The 16,827-nt window shown below is 41.1% G+C and overlaps 1 protein-coding gene across 6 annotated transcripts in view; it reads right to left on the bottom strand.

Annotated features, from left to right (window-relative positions):
• The window catches only part of col11a2 (collagen, type XI, alpha 2), a 43,089-nt gene that overhangs the window by 10,412 nt on the left and 15,850 nt on the right, over positions 1-16,827 (bottom strand). Inside the window, exons 6-38 of one of the 6 annotated variants that reach the window (XM_076011192.1) lie at positions 14,047-15,171; positions 12,205-12,318; positions 10,649-10,864; positions 9,337-9,390; positions 9,138-9,179; positions 8,875-8,937; positions 8,663-8,737; positions 8,178-8,264; positions 8,034-8,090; positions 7,829-7,882; positions 7,643-7,696; positions 7,469-7,522; positions 7,163-7,216; positions 6,870-6,923; positions 6,727-6,771; positions 6,162-6,215; positions 5,159-5,203; positions 4,916-4,969; positions 4,754-4,798; positions 3,942-3,995; positions 3,760-3,804; positions 3,542-3,595; positions 3,386-3,430; positions 3,166-3,219; positions 2,909-3,016; positions 2,311-2,364; positions 2,184-2,237; positions 1,895-1,939; positions 1,242-1,295; positions 897-941; positions 721-774; positions 488-541; positions 99-152 (exon numbers count right to left, since the gene is read on the bottom strand). In XM_076011192.1, coding sequence (XP_075867307.1) covers positions 99-152; positions 488-541; positions 721-774; positions 897-941; positions 1,242-1,295; positions 1,895-1,939; positions 2,184-2,237; positions 2,311-2,364; positions 2,909-3,016; positions 3,166-3,219; positions 3,386-3,430; positions 3,542-3,595; positions 3,760-3,804; positions 3,942-3,995; positions 4,754-4,798; positions 4,916-4,969; positions 5,159-5,203; positions 6,162-6,215; positions 6,727-6,771; positions 6,870-6,923; positions 7,163-7,216; positions 7,469-7,522; positions 7,643-7,696; positions 7,829-7,882; positions 8,034-8,090; positions 8,178-8,264; positions 8,663-8,737; positions 8,875-8,937; positions 9,138-9,179; positions 9,337-9,390; positions 10,649-10,864; positions 12,205-12,318; positions 14,047-15,171 — 3,120 coding nt within the window. The remainder of the gene's footprint in view (positions 1-98; positions 153-487; positions 542-720; positions 775-896; positions 942-1,241; positions 1,296-1,894; positions 1,940-2,183; positions 2,238-2,310; positions 2,365-2,908; positions 3,017-3,165; positions 3,220-3,385; positions 3,431-3,541; positions 3,596-3,759; positions 3,805-3,941; positions 3,996-4,753; positions 4,799-4,915; positions 4,970-5,158; positions 5,204-6,161; positions 6,216-6,726; positions 6,772-6,869; positions 6,924-7,162; positions 7,217-7,468; positions 7,523-7,642; positions 7,697-7,828; positions 7,883-8,033; positions 8,091-8,177; positions 8,265-8,662; positions 8,738-8,874; positions 8,938-9,137; positions 9,180-9,336; positions 9,391-10,648; positions 10,865-12,204; positions 12,319-14,046; positions 15,172-16,827) is intronic. The other 5 variants (XM_076011193.1, XM_076011196.1, XM_076011194.1 and 2 more) reach the window with 5 other exon arrangements.

The following is a 16,827-nucleotide window of genomic DNA, read 5'->3' as shown; positions in this document are numbered from 1 at the left end:
TGGGAAGTGTTGGGAGAAGACAGCGGCTCATGCAGTGAATGCCTCATGGATAGTTTGATTTCTCCAGTTGGGATGATGGTGCCGAGAGGAAAACTCACCTGAGGTCCAACCACTCCAGGAGGCCCAGGTGGACCCATTTTACCTTGGAAACCCTGCCGAGCACAGCATCACAGTTAAAGTTCTGCTAAATACTGAGCCATGTATCTATCGTGGAGAATCACTATGATGTTTTTCATTGCATCATCAGAATGGCTAAAGTGACCGTGACACTGAACAGTGATAATAAATATAAATGCTTTGGCTGCTGTTAAATTATCTTTATCTATCTATCTATCTATCTATCTATCTATCTATCTATCTATCTATCTATCTATCTATCTATCTATCATTATCCAGTTTTGAGTGAGCTCTGTCCCCAGTGCTGCTACTTCCATTCGATTTCTGTGCTTCCGTCATCTGTCAAACTTTGTCAAAAGTGAGAACTTACAACTTCTCCTCTCTGGCCAGGGTGTCCAGGCAGTCCGTCCTTTCCAGGAGGTCCCTAGAGAAACAGGAAGTCATCAGCATGAGATAAATGTCAACTTTACGGGAGACTAGAGACCAGAGGAAAGATGGACAATCAGAAACAAGGCTTTGAAATAAAACTGACGAGCATTTCCTCGTGAAAAGACGAGTTCACACTCATCTCTGGGATACTGTGATCATAGAGTAAACTCTTACTGGAGGTCCTTTAGGTCCGGGGAAACCGTTGGCTCCCTGAGGCCCAGGCAGTCCCTGGTGAGACAAGAGCAAATCATACAATTAGAGCTCAGAAAAAGAAATAATAATGATAAAAAGTAATTAAAGAAATAGCATTAAAAAGCCAAAGAATGACAGACAGTGTGAAATTCTCTTACCCTCTCTCCAAGAGGTCCATGTGGGCCGTCGCTTCCTGACGTTCCCTAAACAACAAGAATAAATATAAAAACATTGTCTGACATCATGAGGATTGATCTTGTAAGAAAAATACTTTATAAGTAGGAATAAACAGACTTAACAAGCAAGAGATTGTGTACTGTAAAAAAAGAATTATGAGGATGATGCACAAAACCAGCCAAAAGTTTGGACACGCACTATGAATTGAATGTCTACCACAGAGCCTGGGGTGGAGCCGGTTTCAAACCACCAACCCTTCAGTTATTGAGCAACCCGTTACCTCCTGACCTACTACTGACTTGAACAATTCAGTAATTTGAACACACCTTGGCTCCAGCTTTTCCGGTTGCGCCCCTCGGTCCCCTCTGACCTCTGGGACCCTGATGGGTGGAATAATAAGAAAAAGAAAAAAAAAAAGAAAAAGTTGAATTAAAATACTTCTTGTGTAGAAAGATTTGCAAAAGAAATCTGCAGCATTTTATTGCATTAAATGGGCGCTGTCAGGATATCCAAACATCCCCAGATGAATGTGGGACCATCAGTGTTAGCTTCATACATCCCTTCAGCAGCGTCAACAACCCCTCTGAACATTATCCTGTGCAACCAATATTAAAAAATATGTGTGGGAGATGAAAGTTTACATGACTTTGCATGGGTCGTCACTGATACAGTGGTACAAACATCACATTACTATGATCAAGCAAAGTAAATGCTTGTTTGCCAGCACAACCGTCTAAATAACCACTGTTTTTATAGGATTGGGGGAAAAGGCTTCATATTTAAGTGATGTTTGAGCACTGGGCTGTAGTGAAGGTAAGGAAAGGTGAAACAAATAACAGCCATCAGACTCGTGTGAAGCAACTTCTGGCCTCTTATGGCATGCCAAATAAATACCAACTGCAGAGACAAGAAGGATTTGGTGGACAAATTTGCAAATGTGAAATTTGCAAAAAACATAATCTGAGTTTCTTGAACTCACCGTGGGTCCCCTCTGTCCCCTGGGTCCTGATTTGCCAGAAAGACCCTTCAAAGAAGAAACACGTCAAGTTAACTGAACACACACATTTAAGGTATGGACATCTGAGTTGGAGAAGAACCGAGCGTCACTGTTTACATGTTACTCTCCTCTGACCAGACAAGTACATGTACCTGACCTTGGCACAGCCTTTTTTTTGGCAGGTTCCTTTCATATTTATTATTTTACACCACAAGGAGCGAAAGAAGTTCAGGCTTTAGAGGTGAAACGTTTCATAGGGCAACCAACTCACCCGAGTTCCCTTCTCGCCATTGGAGCCGGGGAATCCTGGGAATCCCAGAGAACCCTGGAAGACAAATCATCACTTTTAGACCAGTGTCACCTTGAACGACTCCTTTTCCTTTGTTTGCTTCTCTAACCTTGGGTCCTTGTCTTCCAGGATAGCCAGGCAGTCCGGGGACACCCAGTTTACCCTGAAATTACACATTGAAAGTGTCATCATGACCTGTACTCTCGATGCACTGCAGAACTGAGAGAAAGAGAGTTGGAGGTCTGTCGTTCTGATGCAATAAGACTGCACAATGCATCTTGTTAATAAGCACTTTACTGTACTGACAGCAGTTTTTAACTTTTTTATTTAATCATTTACTATTTGTATACTTTCTTACTACTTTATGGTGGTTTTGATTATGTAGGGTGACTAAGAGTGCTTGGTTGTGTATGGTGCACACTGTATGCTGCTGGACACCTGAATTTCCCCAGAGGGGAATGAATAAACTACTTATCTATCCATCTCTTGATTAAATAAACACAAAAAAACAAACAAAATGGGTTTCACTAGTTTGTGAAAAGTCAATCTAGACATTGACAAGGCAGAAATCTAGACATTGAGGTTCAACAACTTGATCTTTGGTGAATGGTATACGAGATAGAGGCTAGAAGTAGCAGTCCTCAATCCCACATTACTTTGAAAAAAATAATAATCATGTAGTATTTTTCTCATGAATCAGACTTTACCTTCTCTCCTACTAGTCCAATAGGTCCGAGCTCACCAGGGGGTCCGACGCGACCCTTTGGTCCCTCGGGGCCATCCTCTCCTCTGGGGCCTGACACTCCAAGCTCACCCTGTAGCCCAGCAGACAGGCAGATTACAACATCATCAGCGTTATTATTCATCATGTCATAGAGATTAATAGTGGTATGAAGGAGTCATTTATTAGTTAATAAGACACGTCTGTCATGTGTTTATCCTCCTCCTTCAGAAATGATCTTACCCTCTCGCCCTTGCCACCAAAATCTCCCTTAATTCCAGGAAAGCCGTCCTCTCCCTGCGAACACAAAGAGCCGCGCACACAGCAAACGCTCAGTACACAGAATGGCATTTCCCACGTCATGCTGCATTTAAGACACAATCTCCGGAACAAAGGCCCTGAATAACTTGGATGGAAGAGATATTTTGGAGGCGCAATGAAGTGTTGAGTGGAACGGAGTTACCTTCTCACCCTTGTGGCCCTTCAACCCGCGGATTCCTTGACCGCCCTGCAACCCAAGATTACACGTTTTGTGTGTAAGGCGAGGGATTTCGGCTGTGTGTCAGTCCAGAATAAGTTGCGTTCATTAATGTGACTCTTAAAGGGTCAATGTACGGACCTTAAGACCACGAGGACCAGGGTAGCCAATAGATCCCTGCGGACCGCCGGGTCCCTGAAGAAGGTCAAAGAAAGAAATACAAGTTCAGAGGAGAAAGTCCCAACATGTAACACGCAAAGGTAAATCAATCTCCTCCACAAACACAAGCCAGACTCTGTTCTTCTTATCTGGAAAGGTTTTTGCTATGATGGGGTGATTGTATTCAGATTGAGACCCACGTGGTTTCCTTTGGTTCCAGAAGGTCCCTCCTTTCCTGGGTGACCCTGAGGAGGCAGGCAGGAGAGTCAACTTTTTACAAAAGTGATATTGTATCTGCTCTTCAATTTAAATTGGCTCAGTTTTAATGATTATGTAAAACAAAAAAACAAAAAAAGGCAAAAATCTAAAGGGAGCAACGTACGGGAGGGCCGTCGGCTCCGGGCATTCCTGGCAGACCTGGTTTTCCTGTGGGACCCTGGTGGAGAGAACAGGGTGGGTCATTCCAGAGGTTAACGCTATCAATTTGGTTTGAAACCCAACTAGTACCACAACAGAACTGCACCTGTGGCACTGAAAACACCACATGAAGTTGTAGGAATACAATACATGTCAGTTATTGAGCTGAAAGATGGATGAGTAATGAGGTTGTGTTGCCATCAGTGAACTGAGTCAGTCAGTCAGAGATTTATTAGAGTCTCTATACCAGGCTAATTTCATTGGCTCGCGATGTTGCGTCATAAGTTTTACAATTAATGGCCTAACTGAAAGAAAGATGTCAAGAAAAACCTTGAAGACATCCTAAAACATCCCTTGACATCACACAATTCATCTTTTGAGTGGGAAAGTATAAAACAAAAGATCAGTTTATAACGTTATATTTGTGTAAATGAATACAACAGTGATGATATTTAACTATCTCATGTACAGGGATCAGCTGATTAAACACAGCAACTTTTAGACATTTGCTTCTTCAACACAGTGTGATGCATGATTTTTTTATTATTATTATTATTATTATTTATTTATTTTTTTTAAAGAAAAACAGGCAAAAATGATGATTTAAAGTTTGTCCTATCACAACCATGCCACTGTTTCAACCCTCTTTTAATTTTCATCTGTCTTATAAATGTTGTACGTTTTTATTATCATAGATTATTATTTTAGAATTACTTTACATATGCCATTCTATTGTACTGTATTTTACTGTATATATATACTTTACAAATGACTTACTTTCTCTCCAGGAGGTCCAATGGCTCCCTGAGGTCCTGACATTCCCTGCATAAAACAAACACAGTATTGGATGTAAAAATATAAAAACACAGAATTTCCTTTAACTATCATTACAGTGATTCACCGCCCTCAGTGCAAGGTGTTACTGCCAACTGTCCTCACCTGAGTTCCTGGGGTTCCCTGCTGACCTGGAGGTCCTGGCTCTCCCTGGGGACCCTGAGAAACACAAATACAAAGTAAGATAAGATGATGATGTACAAAAATTCTAAACACACGCAGGTAAAAGGCGTGCGAGGTCACATAGAAATTATTTTTTCAAATGTAATCAAATATGTGATGAGCAGAGATTATCTCCTGACAGGAAATGAGTTGACTGTCACATGATGCGGAAGTTGTTGCACCTACCAGATTTCCCTTGGGACCGTTGGGCCCATCATTTCCTCGCACACCCTGAGAACAGGCGAGAACAACATAGAAATAGAATCAGATTCTCAAAAGCATGTAGAGAAATGACTGTATCAATTACAACTGAACAGTTCCAACATACTTTCACTGGCCACAACTAACTTATGAAGGTGGAGGCTTATCAAGCATTGACTGATCTGATGTAACGACTGAAAAACTACAGCTTGTACTTGCTAAGAGCCATAAATACTGCATAAGAAAACAAAAAACGTTTAAAGAAACTGATGCTTGGCGTTCACTTTAAGATAGACTCCATGCAGTGGTATTTAGTGTTTGAGACACCACTGATATTTTCCATCATTCTGTATATCAGCTCCAATCAAGAAAGGCATCAGACTTCAGGCACAAGCAGAATTTTATAAGGTGTAAATTAATGAAGGATATTGATATTAAGTAAGAAAGTGCACAAAATTTAAACCAGTTACAGGCAAAAGTTCACTTAAAAGATTACTTTGATTGTTTTAATAACAAGAATTTGAAGTCACTGTTTCCAAGCCTTGTTTTGTCCATACAGAGCAGCGGTAGCTCTCCAGTGAATCCTCTGATGCCTGAGCAGTGCAATTGTGACACTGCAGGGCCACTCAACTCAACTTAACTCACTCCACTCGACTCAACTGTCCTCACCAAACTGTCCCAGTCCAAATAAAGCCCCGTGCCATGTGTCCTATGGACTCACTGGCCTTGGCAAAGTCAGCTGGAGGTGATTTCAGGTCTTGAAATTGTTTTGAGGTAATTGGTGCGACATGAGATTTTTATTTTTAGTTTACTGGTTACATGTCGCTGCCTATATTTCCAGACGTAATGTATTGCTTTGGAAGGGGCTGCGGTCGTCCTGTGGTAACACATGGACTCAGCAGCGACACAAAAATAACAGCGCCGCAGTGTGTGTGTGTGTGCGTGTGTTTGTGTGTGTGTGTGCAGTCGCAGTCAGGCTTTGACTCACAGAAGGTCCAGGGATTCCAGGAGGCCCTTTAGGTCCAAGCAAACCACGAGGTCCCTGCAGACGCAGCGCACATGCACAAGTTTAGAGCAGACAGCAAACAGTATATATTTTGTCAAGATTCAAGATTCAAGATTATTTATTTGTCATTATGGGTGCATTATGAAATTTACGTTTGAGGTAGTTCTCGGCTAAAAACAGTCAGAATAAAATACTAAGAATTAAACACTCAGTGTGTGTGAGTGTTCTTTTTTTTTTACTATACTTTTTACTATTTTCATGTACTTTCAGCTGTTCAGTTCATTCGCCTCCATCTAACAAGGGATACGTTCACTATCGGTCCTCTTTCCAAAGCATCTCAGACCTTTAAAGGCCTCTCTGGCTTCGAATTCCTAAACATCCAACTAACTGCCCTTGTGATTGACTCTCTCCTCATCCTGATCCTGTCCATCCTGGTCTCTCCCAAACACCAGTAAAGGACCGTTCACAAAATGTTGCGAAAATGTGTTAACAAAGGGCAAAGTGCACATTTAAAATCTGCTGCGTAATCAGAAAAAAAGCCACTGACTGGTTCGCCTGGGAGACCTCTGGGTCCAATGTCTCCGTCATCTCCCTGGAAACATAGGAAACAGAAATGATTAAACGATGCAGATGGTTATGGGACACGGTTTGAAACGTGACATTATAAAATCCCATCTCATGACGTCATACCCGTTCTCCGTCCTCTCCCTGAGGTCCTGAAGGTCCCAATATTCCTGTGTCCCCCTAAATCACAGACACCTGTCAGCTCAAGTTTACACGTTATTATAAAATGAATCAGCTCATATTTTTATTTTGCACATGTTGTCTTATATCCCTTATTTATTCATCAGTATACCAGTGGTAAAACTACAGATAATATTAGCAATGAATAAAAAACAAAAAATATTTTTAAAATATCAGATCCTAAAAATTATATCTTACTGGACAATATTTTAATAATTGTGAGAAGTGCTTTGTCTCACCCTGTGTCCTTTGTCACCAGGCAAACCAGGAAGGCCATCGAAGCCACGGTCACCCTGGGAGAAGCACAAAAATATTCAAGTTTTATTCGTCTGTTCTGGAGGAATCAACTCTGGCTCAACACGTTCCGCATGACACACATTTACCTCTTTCCAAAGTTACACAAAGTTATAACCTTTGTTGTGAGTCTAACATTTAGCCACTCAGAAAAGCAATTAAGTGAGCTGTCTTATTTTTTGCATTATTCATGGGTTTTGTTCCATAAAAACCAGTCAATATTCTATAGTCTAGTGGCATGGAGGTGTTACCTTAGAGCCAGACTCTCCAGGCATTCCCCTGGCACCATCAGCACCGGCACGACCCTATCAGGAGACAGGAAGTGACACAATTATCCACCGCTTGCAATAAAACACTGCTGGCTCATCTGTCTTGACAGCCCTCACAGATACATCTGAGATAAAACGTTTCAGTTGCGTGCTCACCCTTCTGCCTGCTTTACCAGGAGGACCCATCACACCGTGCACTCCCCTTGGGCCCTACACATGAGTAGAAGTGAGAAAATTAATGTAACACTGACAAAGGAATTAGTATTAGAAGGCTTAAAATACAAATAGGACAGTTTCTCAAGTTTTCAGTATGGGATGAGAATATTTGTCAGGTGTTTTTACCTGAGGTCCTGGGTCGCCACCTTCTCCCTTGAAACCAGAACTTCCTGGATTTCCCTGAAAGCAACAGTTGGATTGTCATCAAAAAGCCCCTCTCACAAAAAACATAACCAACTATGGTACTGGATGTGTTTGTTTGGAAATGGCTCAACTGCAGTTGAATGAGAGAAGCAAGAAAAATCTGGAACAAACTTAAAAAAGTACACACATGAGGTCCAGGGCGTCCAGTGAATCCCATTGGGCCAGGAGGTCCTTTAAGAGCCATCTAGAAACGGCAACATATTCAAATCAGTAAATGATCCAGCAAGTTGATATAATTAAATATGTCCTTAGAGTAAAAGTGGGGACTGACCCTGGCTTGAGACAGGATGGCTGCTGCCTGGGCTTCCTGCGCCGACACCACCGGGCCTTTGTCTCCACCACTCTGGCCAAAACGGAACTGCAAACAAACAAACAAACAAACAAACAAACAAACATCAACAAGGTGACTTTTGTCAGATAAAAGTTGATGGATCAATGTAATTTAACATCATGCAACAGAAACACTTGTTCTTGACCACTTAAAAGCATTACAAATCATCAATTCATGAGATCAGGACAGAACCTTCAGGTTTGAGTGGCCAATATTGTGAACAAGGCAGCATTACAATATTGTGAATGAGGCGAGGCGAGGCACTGTAAACACGTCCAATATTGAGGCCGCTCTGCAGGTACTGTCACCAAACATTTATCAAGGGCCAGAGTTAAATTGTAGAAAAATACATACTACTCATGTTTCTTACAAATCAGACGGAATTTACTTATTTATTCTAATGATCAAAGTAAGCAGTGTCTTACAGGCAGCATGACTGAGGTTCCAGGAGGTCCAGGCACTCCATCAGCTCCAGCCAGACCTGCCTTACCAGGAGGTCCCTGCAGGGAGGAGAAAAAGGGGATGGGAGGGTCAACTGATCGCGTCAGTGCTACAAATCAACAGACTGATTCTCAAGAACAGAACTGTGGAATATATACACGCAAGAATATCTGAGAAATTCTGGTGAAATACTGACCCTTTCGCCTGGGTCACCGACGGAGCCAGGAGGTCCAGAAGAGCCAGATGGGCCAGAGGGACCCTAAAAATGTGAAGAAGCATTTACTATACATATTTTCTCCACATCACCAACATAAAATTCCACATGTAACATGTAATTGAAGCATCTAAAAGTAGCAACAATCAAAAACAAAGGTTAAACTACCTTAAATGTATTATCATATTAATTAAATTTGAATTGGAGACAAATTTAATATGATGATGTGGGTGTCATTTACTCACAGCAGGGCCCTCAGGTCCAGGAGGTCCTTCAATTAGCATACCCTAAGAAAGATTTGGCACACAATTAAAAATAAGCAGCCTTGGCCCCTATTCAATGACAAATCCATCAAGGAAAATGATTCATGTTGGCATTTCTGCCACCAGGTGAGGTTGTCTGAATACACCTGCTGTGGCAATGCTGCATTAATCAGTAACTCACAGGCTCGAGGACAGCAGGCTCCCCTTTCTCTCCTTTCTGTGCTCTGACTGCCGCCTGAGGGAAAAAAAACACATGTAACCAACACAACAGTATCGTCTGCATAGAGTTAGATGCTCACAGCCATTCTGAGCAGAAAACTCACAGAATCGCTGTGGCATTGCTGTCACAGTCATGTCAGTCATGCATTTGAATAAGAGGTAATAGAGCAGTCAAAAAAAGAATGTTTTTTCTAATAACAAACACAAAGAACATTATCAAGACGGATGAAGTCTGATTTGCCTTCTGTCAAATACCAGTGACCACTGATTGCCTGGTTCTTCAAACTGTTGATCCATCACTTGCCCACGTGAACAAGAACTGCCTGGACTTAGCAGCTCTAAATAAAAAAAACATACACTGAAATATTGGCATTCTCGTAGGGAGATGCAGCAGTCACATCCTGTTGCACCTTCAAATGCCAATTTTGCAGTGTATGAGACGTTTCAGGTTCCTCAGGTCAGGACATGATGGCCACCAATGAGGTGATCAGGCCATCAGTCCTGGAGACTTGTCTCACTTACTATGCACTGTGCACAATAAAACCAATTTCAACCGCTGATGTCAGAATTTCAGTTATGCCACTATATGTCCCTGCGATTGATTGAGTTTGGAGAGCATAGCCAAGGTTACATATGTCAAACATACATTTGTAACACAGCTGGGTTGCTCTGAATGTAGCCCTGAAATCTCTCTCATCCATCTTTGAGCTTGTCCCCAATGGCTTTACAGTGAAATTATTATTCATTTTTCCTGTGGTAAGTGGTGTTTATGACCTATTTTTGTGGCACCTCTTTACCTACATACCTGTACTTATAGTCTTAGCTTATCTCTAATGTTTATTTTCTTTAATTGTCATGCAACAAATGCCAAATCATTATGCATGTGAAGGTATTTAGAAAAAAAACAAGATTCCAATTGAGCTTAATATTAGATTTAATTTAGATAACGGAGTGCTTTTTAGTCTTTTAGTACTTTATACCTACACAAATCCCATGTGTATGTTAGAGTGAAGGTCACTATGGGGACACTTCCAAAGGTTGGTACGTAGATGTTTTAGACAATGCATTGGGTCATGACGAAATTGGGCTTTGTGGCTAAAATTACCAAGAGCCAAAGCCAAATCCTGAAAACAGATTCTCTTCCTCGCAGCTTTTGAATGATGGCAAACTCAATCAATCCCTTCAGAGGACACTCGTGACAATTTGTCAAATGGGCTCAGAGGTTGAAACCGATTTTATGTTTTCCTTTTTGCCTCGGAAGTGAAGCTACTTACGCCTCCCTCGTCTGTCACAGCAGACAGGGCGGGACCCATGTGGCCATCCATCTCTCCAGTCTCCGCTAAGGGCTCATTGTAGTCCCTGTAGGAATAGTCGTACTCCCTATGGCCCACGTCCCCAGTCACATACTCCTCAGTGAAGGCCTCCTCGCCCACACCACCTGCCTTGGTGGCATCTACCTCCTCTCCCGCCAAAACCGGTTCCACCTGAGGCTGGGTTGGGTTTAACAGAGCCACAATGGGATAGATAGATAGATAGATAGATAGATAGATAGATAGATAGATATATTGAATAACACAGAGAATGAAGCAAAAGAGAAGTAAAAGAAGGAGGAAATATAAGGAAAGAAGTCAGTCTTACCTTTTGCAAATAAGCAGTAATGGGCAGAGATCAATGACATCTTACAGACTAATGGGGTTAGCTCTAAAATTCTTACTGTATTTTCATTTTCTCAAACCAACAATGGACCCTGCGATTCTGATTCCTTAGTTCATCTAGTTTTGCAGCTTAAACAGTGTGTCTATCAAAGCACATCCTTAATAACCTTGTGTGCAACAGTAAAATGACTTTGCCTAGCATTTAGCTTGATGCTGAAAGCCATTTTTATCGAAAACACAAGCACGATATGACACACCTGGTTAAAAACAAGCTGCTACTCTGCAGTGCAAAGCAAATGCTATGTTATCTTCTACATTACTTACCGTGGATTTGAATTTTAAAGAACATCCAGAGAAGTTAAAACATTAAAAACAACTGCAGAACTATTTGCTGCGTACTAAGCATAGGAACAACATTTTTTTTTTTTTTAAATCTTAACAACAATAATATATATCCTAAAACATATGGTGTAGAACTCACACTTAAAAACTGTGAAGTCCATAATGTCAACATCAGAAAACATAATAAATGATGCAGCTATTTCAGACTATACGAATGGGTCATGATGACAATGACAATATTGACATTATAAGCAAACTGTAAGAACACATTCCAAACTGTGAAACGCACATTTGCAGTTGTGTTGTGATGATACGACAAATTGTGCATTCCTTAGTTCCGTTTTGTGGAAGAATACTTTATATTCTTCTACCTTTGGTTAAGAATGTATATCAGATATTCCTATGTAGATCCCTTCTTGCACGACTTTTGTTCTCATGGCAGGATCACTCCACGATGGACAATGAGGATCTTGACATGAGATCAAAACTAAGACTGTTAGGGGGAAAAAGGGAGCCACATAAGAATATTTGATGATACAAGCAAACAATTGATGCCGTGTCACATTAGTTCCAACTTCTACTGATATGTGGTTAGAAAAATGTAAAAAAGACAGAACTGCTTGGTTAAACTATATGGACTGGGCTCACCACCACACAGGTATACTATGTTTTATTAGGACAGCCCTTGTGATGATTTAAATATTCAGTCACTGTGGGCTTTTCACTATTTAAAACTTGAATCCCCTATTTTTTGGTGTTTAATATGTGCCTATATTCTGTGACTATTTTATCATCGGGATCTGTTTCATGGCTTGGTGCTTCTTCTGTTTTACCTGTGCAGGAATCTCTTCATGTCCGACCACCTCACCATCTGTCACTGGGGCCGTCTCCTCATAGTAATAATCAGTCTCAGTAGGGGTGTGGCCAGCCTCGGAATATTCTACATCCTAATTGGTCAAGTTGACAGGAGTCAGGGAGCAGGGAGGAGGTAAGCAGATTTGTTTGGAAATTTATGGTTAGGTTACAGTCTATTTCTAAGTGGTAATGCATCAAAAGTATAGTGAACATAAAAATGTGAATGATAGGGGAAATATGTTTTCCCCAGGAACTCACAATTTTAAAGTCACAGAAAGATTTAGGAAAAGAAAAGAAATTTTAGGTTTGTATCAGATTCTCAAAAAACTATAAATGTTGCCTTATGCAACATTTAGTGAGTCATTGAGATGAATCTGCTAAAAATTTCTTTTTTTTCTCAGCACTGTCAAACAATATTTGCATTATAAAGCCCAACAAGCCAAGGCTGAGGGTGAAGGCTGCTCTTGTTAGCATCGTAACGGGATGCTGAGGAAAAGAGCATTTCACCCAAGACCTGAAACAGAGCGACAACCAACAGCCTCACAGAACCTGTTGTATAATTCACCATAGAGTCTCTATTGTTTCAACCATGATGCACAACAGCTTCACATCTTTTCACAATTTTACACAAATGTATTATCACATATAAACCAGCTTCAGTTTCTGTGAGGCTGTTTCATCTGTATTCAAAACAAATTCTTTCCAAAGAAAGGGAAAAAGGTGTCAGAGAGACAACACAGGTATTTCAAAAACCCAGACAGGAAATGACAGGAAGGAGTCACATGAAAGACTTTTTGGTGTTGCTTTTGTAGAGAATATGAGATTTTTTTTTTTTGTTTTTGTGCCATAGCAATCCATGCTCATTGATTTGACCGGCACCCTATTGGCGTCACCCGAAAGGAAAGAGGTGGAGTATTGGAGTCTATTCAGGTTCTGAGATCCAGTTTCAGCAGCTTGAAGGTAGGAATATGAGATAAGGTAAAGAATGATGAAACTGTACAGTCAGCCATGCTTCAATGTGCACCGCTGTATCATATCATATGGAGAAGATGAAATGATCGTGAGGATCATATGATATATAAACAGAGGCAAAGGGGCCCCACTTGGTATGAGCCAGCTTCCATTCTGAAACCAAGATTTTCCACCAAAAAGGATTTACCTCAAAATCAGTGATGTCGTAACCCTAAACTACCTTGCATGGTAGTTGGATCGCCTCCATTTCTACTAATTCATCTTGCCAGTTCCCAACACAGAGCACGATCAGATGGCTTTAGTTTTTCAGACTCCATAAGCAATCAGATTCCGTTATGGATACAGATATCGGATGTATGTGACTGAGGAGCAGTTGCTCCAAACTGTGTCAAAGACTACTAGTTGTAAACACTGTCCACAGCTAGAGAGATGAGTGTAGACGTTTCTCCAATCCAAAGTGGAAGGTAAAAGCAAAGGAAAAGAGGAAGGAAAAGAAAAACAAAAATCAAACAAAACTAAATACTTTTCTTGGTTGGTAGTTCATTTTCAGTTAACTCCTCACTGGCTAGCAAAAGTTCAATGGCATACTGCAGTGTATAGTGGCTTGCCTAGGGGCACTTCTACCCCAAGTGCCAATTGAAAGCATCAGCTTTACTGTTCTTCCTAAGAGTATCAAATCAGGCCAATCTACTTGAATATAATGGACAGACGTTCAACCAAAAAAAAAAAAAGACACATCTGAATTTTGTTGCAAACCCTTTGTGGTGGAAAGACTTGGAAACCAGGTGGGAATGGTGGGACATACCACTTTGGCCAGCCAAACCCAAACATGGGTCTTCTTTTTGTACCTGTTGGTAACCGTTGGTAATTTTCTTCGCTGGCACTGCCGTTCCACTCAGCGCAGTCTTGCCAAATGGTGGGAAAGGTTTGTGCTGGGATTTGATATTAATGTCCAACACCATCTTGGATTTCGTGGGTCTGGGTGGAGTGGGCCGGACAGGCACTGATGTCGTAGCCACTTTCCTTGGTATGGAAACCTTTTCGACCACATTCTTCCCTACTTTGCTTACTGTTGATTTGACCAAAGGAACTTTGGTGATCACAGTTTTAACCTTGGTGACCTCTTTGACTTCTGCCCTCAATTGAGTTTTGCCTGTTGAAGCTTTGCTGGCACCAGCCTTTGCCATTGTTGTAGATTCAGGTTTTGATGCTTTTGTGGGCTTAGGTGCCTTACTAATGCTTGCCTTTGCAGTGGATTTGACAGCACTGACCACAGTCTTTTCTACTTTTACAACTTTTTCAGTCTTCCCCTTTGTAGTGGTTTCAACTTTTGCTTGATTTGAGGCATCTTTGCCAACAGCTTTGCCATTTCCATTAGTCTTGGAGTCACCACTGACTTTGGTCTCAGATTTGCTGTTAACTTTGACTGTAATCTCTTTAACCTCAACCGTCGTTTTTCCATTGGCTTTCTTTACTACTGCAGCCTTATCATTGCCATTCCCATTAATCTTAGACACGGCAGTGGGTTTTCCATTTCCGGAGGAACTCTTTTCTGCCGAAGATTTTCCATTTCCATTACCACTGACTTTCTTCTCCACAGCCACAGTTTTGCCATTACCATTCACTTTTGCCTGAACTGTTGGCTTGACAGCAGCTTTTCCATTTGTTTTAGTAACGGCTGATTTTCCATTGCCATTTTCTTTCTTTTCTGCAGCAGGTTTGCCATTGCCACTCTTAGTCACAACGGTGGTTGTTTTCACTTTGGCTGCTGCTGTGGGGTTTATCTTGGACAGCAGGATCTCTACTGCAGTAGGCTTTGCTTTGGAGGATTTGGTGGCCTTTGCTGTTTTGGTAGGCATTGCAGGCTTGACTACAAGTTTGTATGCTCCAGTCTTGGCTGACTTAACTGGAGTGGGTTTTGCTTTAACAGGAGTGGATTTAGTGAGGGCTGCTTTTCCATTCGACACTTTCTTCTAATATCCACAATTTTTGTTTGATTAAGATGATGTTTGTATGTGAAAGTGCATATTGACAAGGACAGGGACAGAAGGTGGAGGGACAAAAAAATAGAAGGGTTGGGGGGTGTTGAAAGCACAAACAAGGGATGGATAGAAGGAGAGAGAAAGACAAAAGTTGATGTTTTAAAGAAACAATGACATAAAGATGGCGAAGGCTTGGATGATTTACTGAGACTGCACAGGCATTACTGGATACAGCACAGGATTAATACATATTGGAAAAAACAAAAGTGAACCACCAGAACAATGCTTTCTAAAGCCACAATTATACTGATTTATTTATCCATTGACTTTTGGCTGGTCTCTCCAGTAATGCCATTCCCAATTATAAGTGACAAAGCAGCATCTTTGAGCTGGTATGAACAAGAGCCTGTGGTTTGGCGGAGGCACTGAGGGTGTGACTGGTCAGGTAAAGCTGGTGCTGAACACACACAAAAGAGACTAACACAAACACACATAAACAAAAACACACATGCATGCAGGCAGACAAAACATGCCACAGAAAGGCTCTGAGCTAAAGCTGCAGGTAAAATGTTACTGTTATAAAGCCATGCACAGACTGGAGCATAGATATTTGTCTAGCGTGTACGTGCTTGTAAGTCATATAAAAACAAAACCTATAGACAGGAACACATGCAAAACAAATGGACACAACTAATTCCAAAGTATGAAGACAGTCTCGACATCAGTAAGAATATAAACTTTCCAAATGTGACACAGAGCACACAACTACACTAAAAAAAAAGGGACCAACTGTGGCATACATGAGACACATGTATGGAACACAAAGGTCAGATGTACCATCTTAAATACATACCAAGAAAAGAACATGTGCATTGATACCGCAGCATTACACTGTTAACAGGACAACTCACGTGGAAAGAGGTGGATTCACAGTAGTCACATGCAACTTCCACAACAGTCAAGAACACATGCAATAAACAAACAGTATGGGCATGCAAAATTTTATTTCAAAAACTTAATTTAATGCAAAAGAAATTAAATTAAACTACGGAGAAATCAGAAAGTGAATGGAAGAGACAAACCTGATTTATTGTGTCCATGCAAATTACAGTGGAGTAAAACTTCACACAGACTATTTCAGACAGCTGGACTCAGTTAAACCACCAAGAGTTACTCAGCCCTAATTTATCATATACAATCTTGGGACCTAAAAGTAAAATCAGTGCAGAAAGTGAATAACCTGGTTAAGAAATATGCTCAAGAGTTTGCTTTTTCTGCATGACCTGCACAACTCAACGCAACATTTACGTTTTGTGAGCATAACTCCAAGAGAGAGGCCCACTCCCTCTTAAAAAGCTTTTTGCTCATTTTGGTTTTGTTTAGGGCGTAACAGGATGTGTGGAAAAAGTGCTCTGCGGCAAAATGAGTGGCTAACTCAGCCAGTAGAACTGTGCTTAGCACAGCTGCACCTACGACACCCCAGTGCCACCACTTGGCCAGACAAACACACATATGACACATGACAAAACGTTAATAATGTGCAGCATTAAGGAAAAAAAACAACAAATGAACTGAGCTACTTTGAGCTTTTAGAGAGGCCTTTGTGCGTCAAAGCACAAATGTCATTCAAAACAATGGATGAACAGA

This window comes from Nelusetta ayraudi, unplaced genomic scaffold (genome assembly GCF_046127955.1).
Source record: "Nelusetta ayraudi isolate G7.1 ecotype Tasmania unplaced genomic scaffold, CSIRO-AGI_Nayr_v1 ptg000135l, whole genome shotgun sequence".
Classification (NCBI taxonomy): domain Eukaryota; kingdom Metazoa; phylum Chordata; class Actinopteri; order Tetraodontiformes; family Monacanthidae; genus Nelusetta; species Nelusetta ayraudi.
The sequence above is the reverse complement of the archived record's forward strand: the minus strand, read 5'-3'. Positions and strand labels throughout refer to the sequence as shown.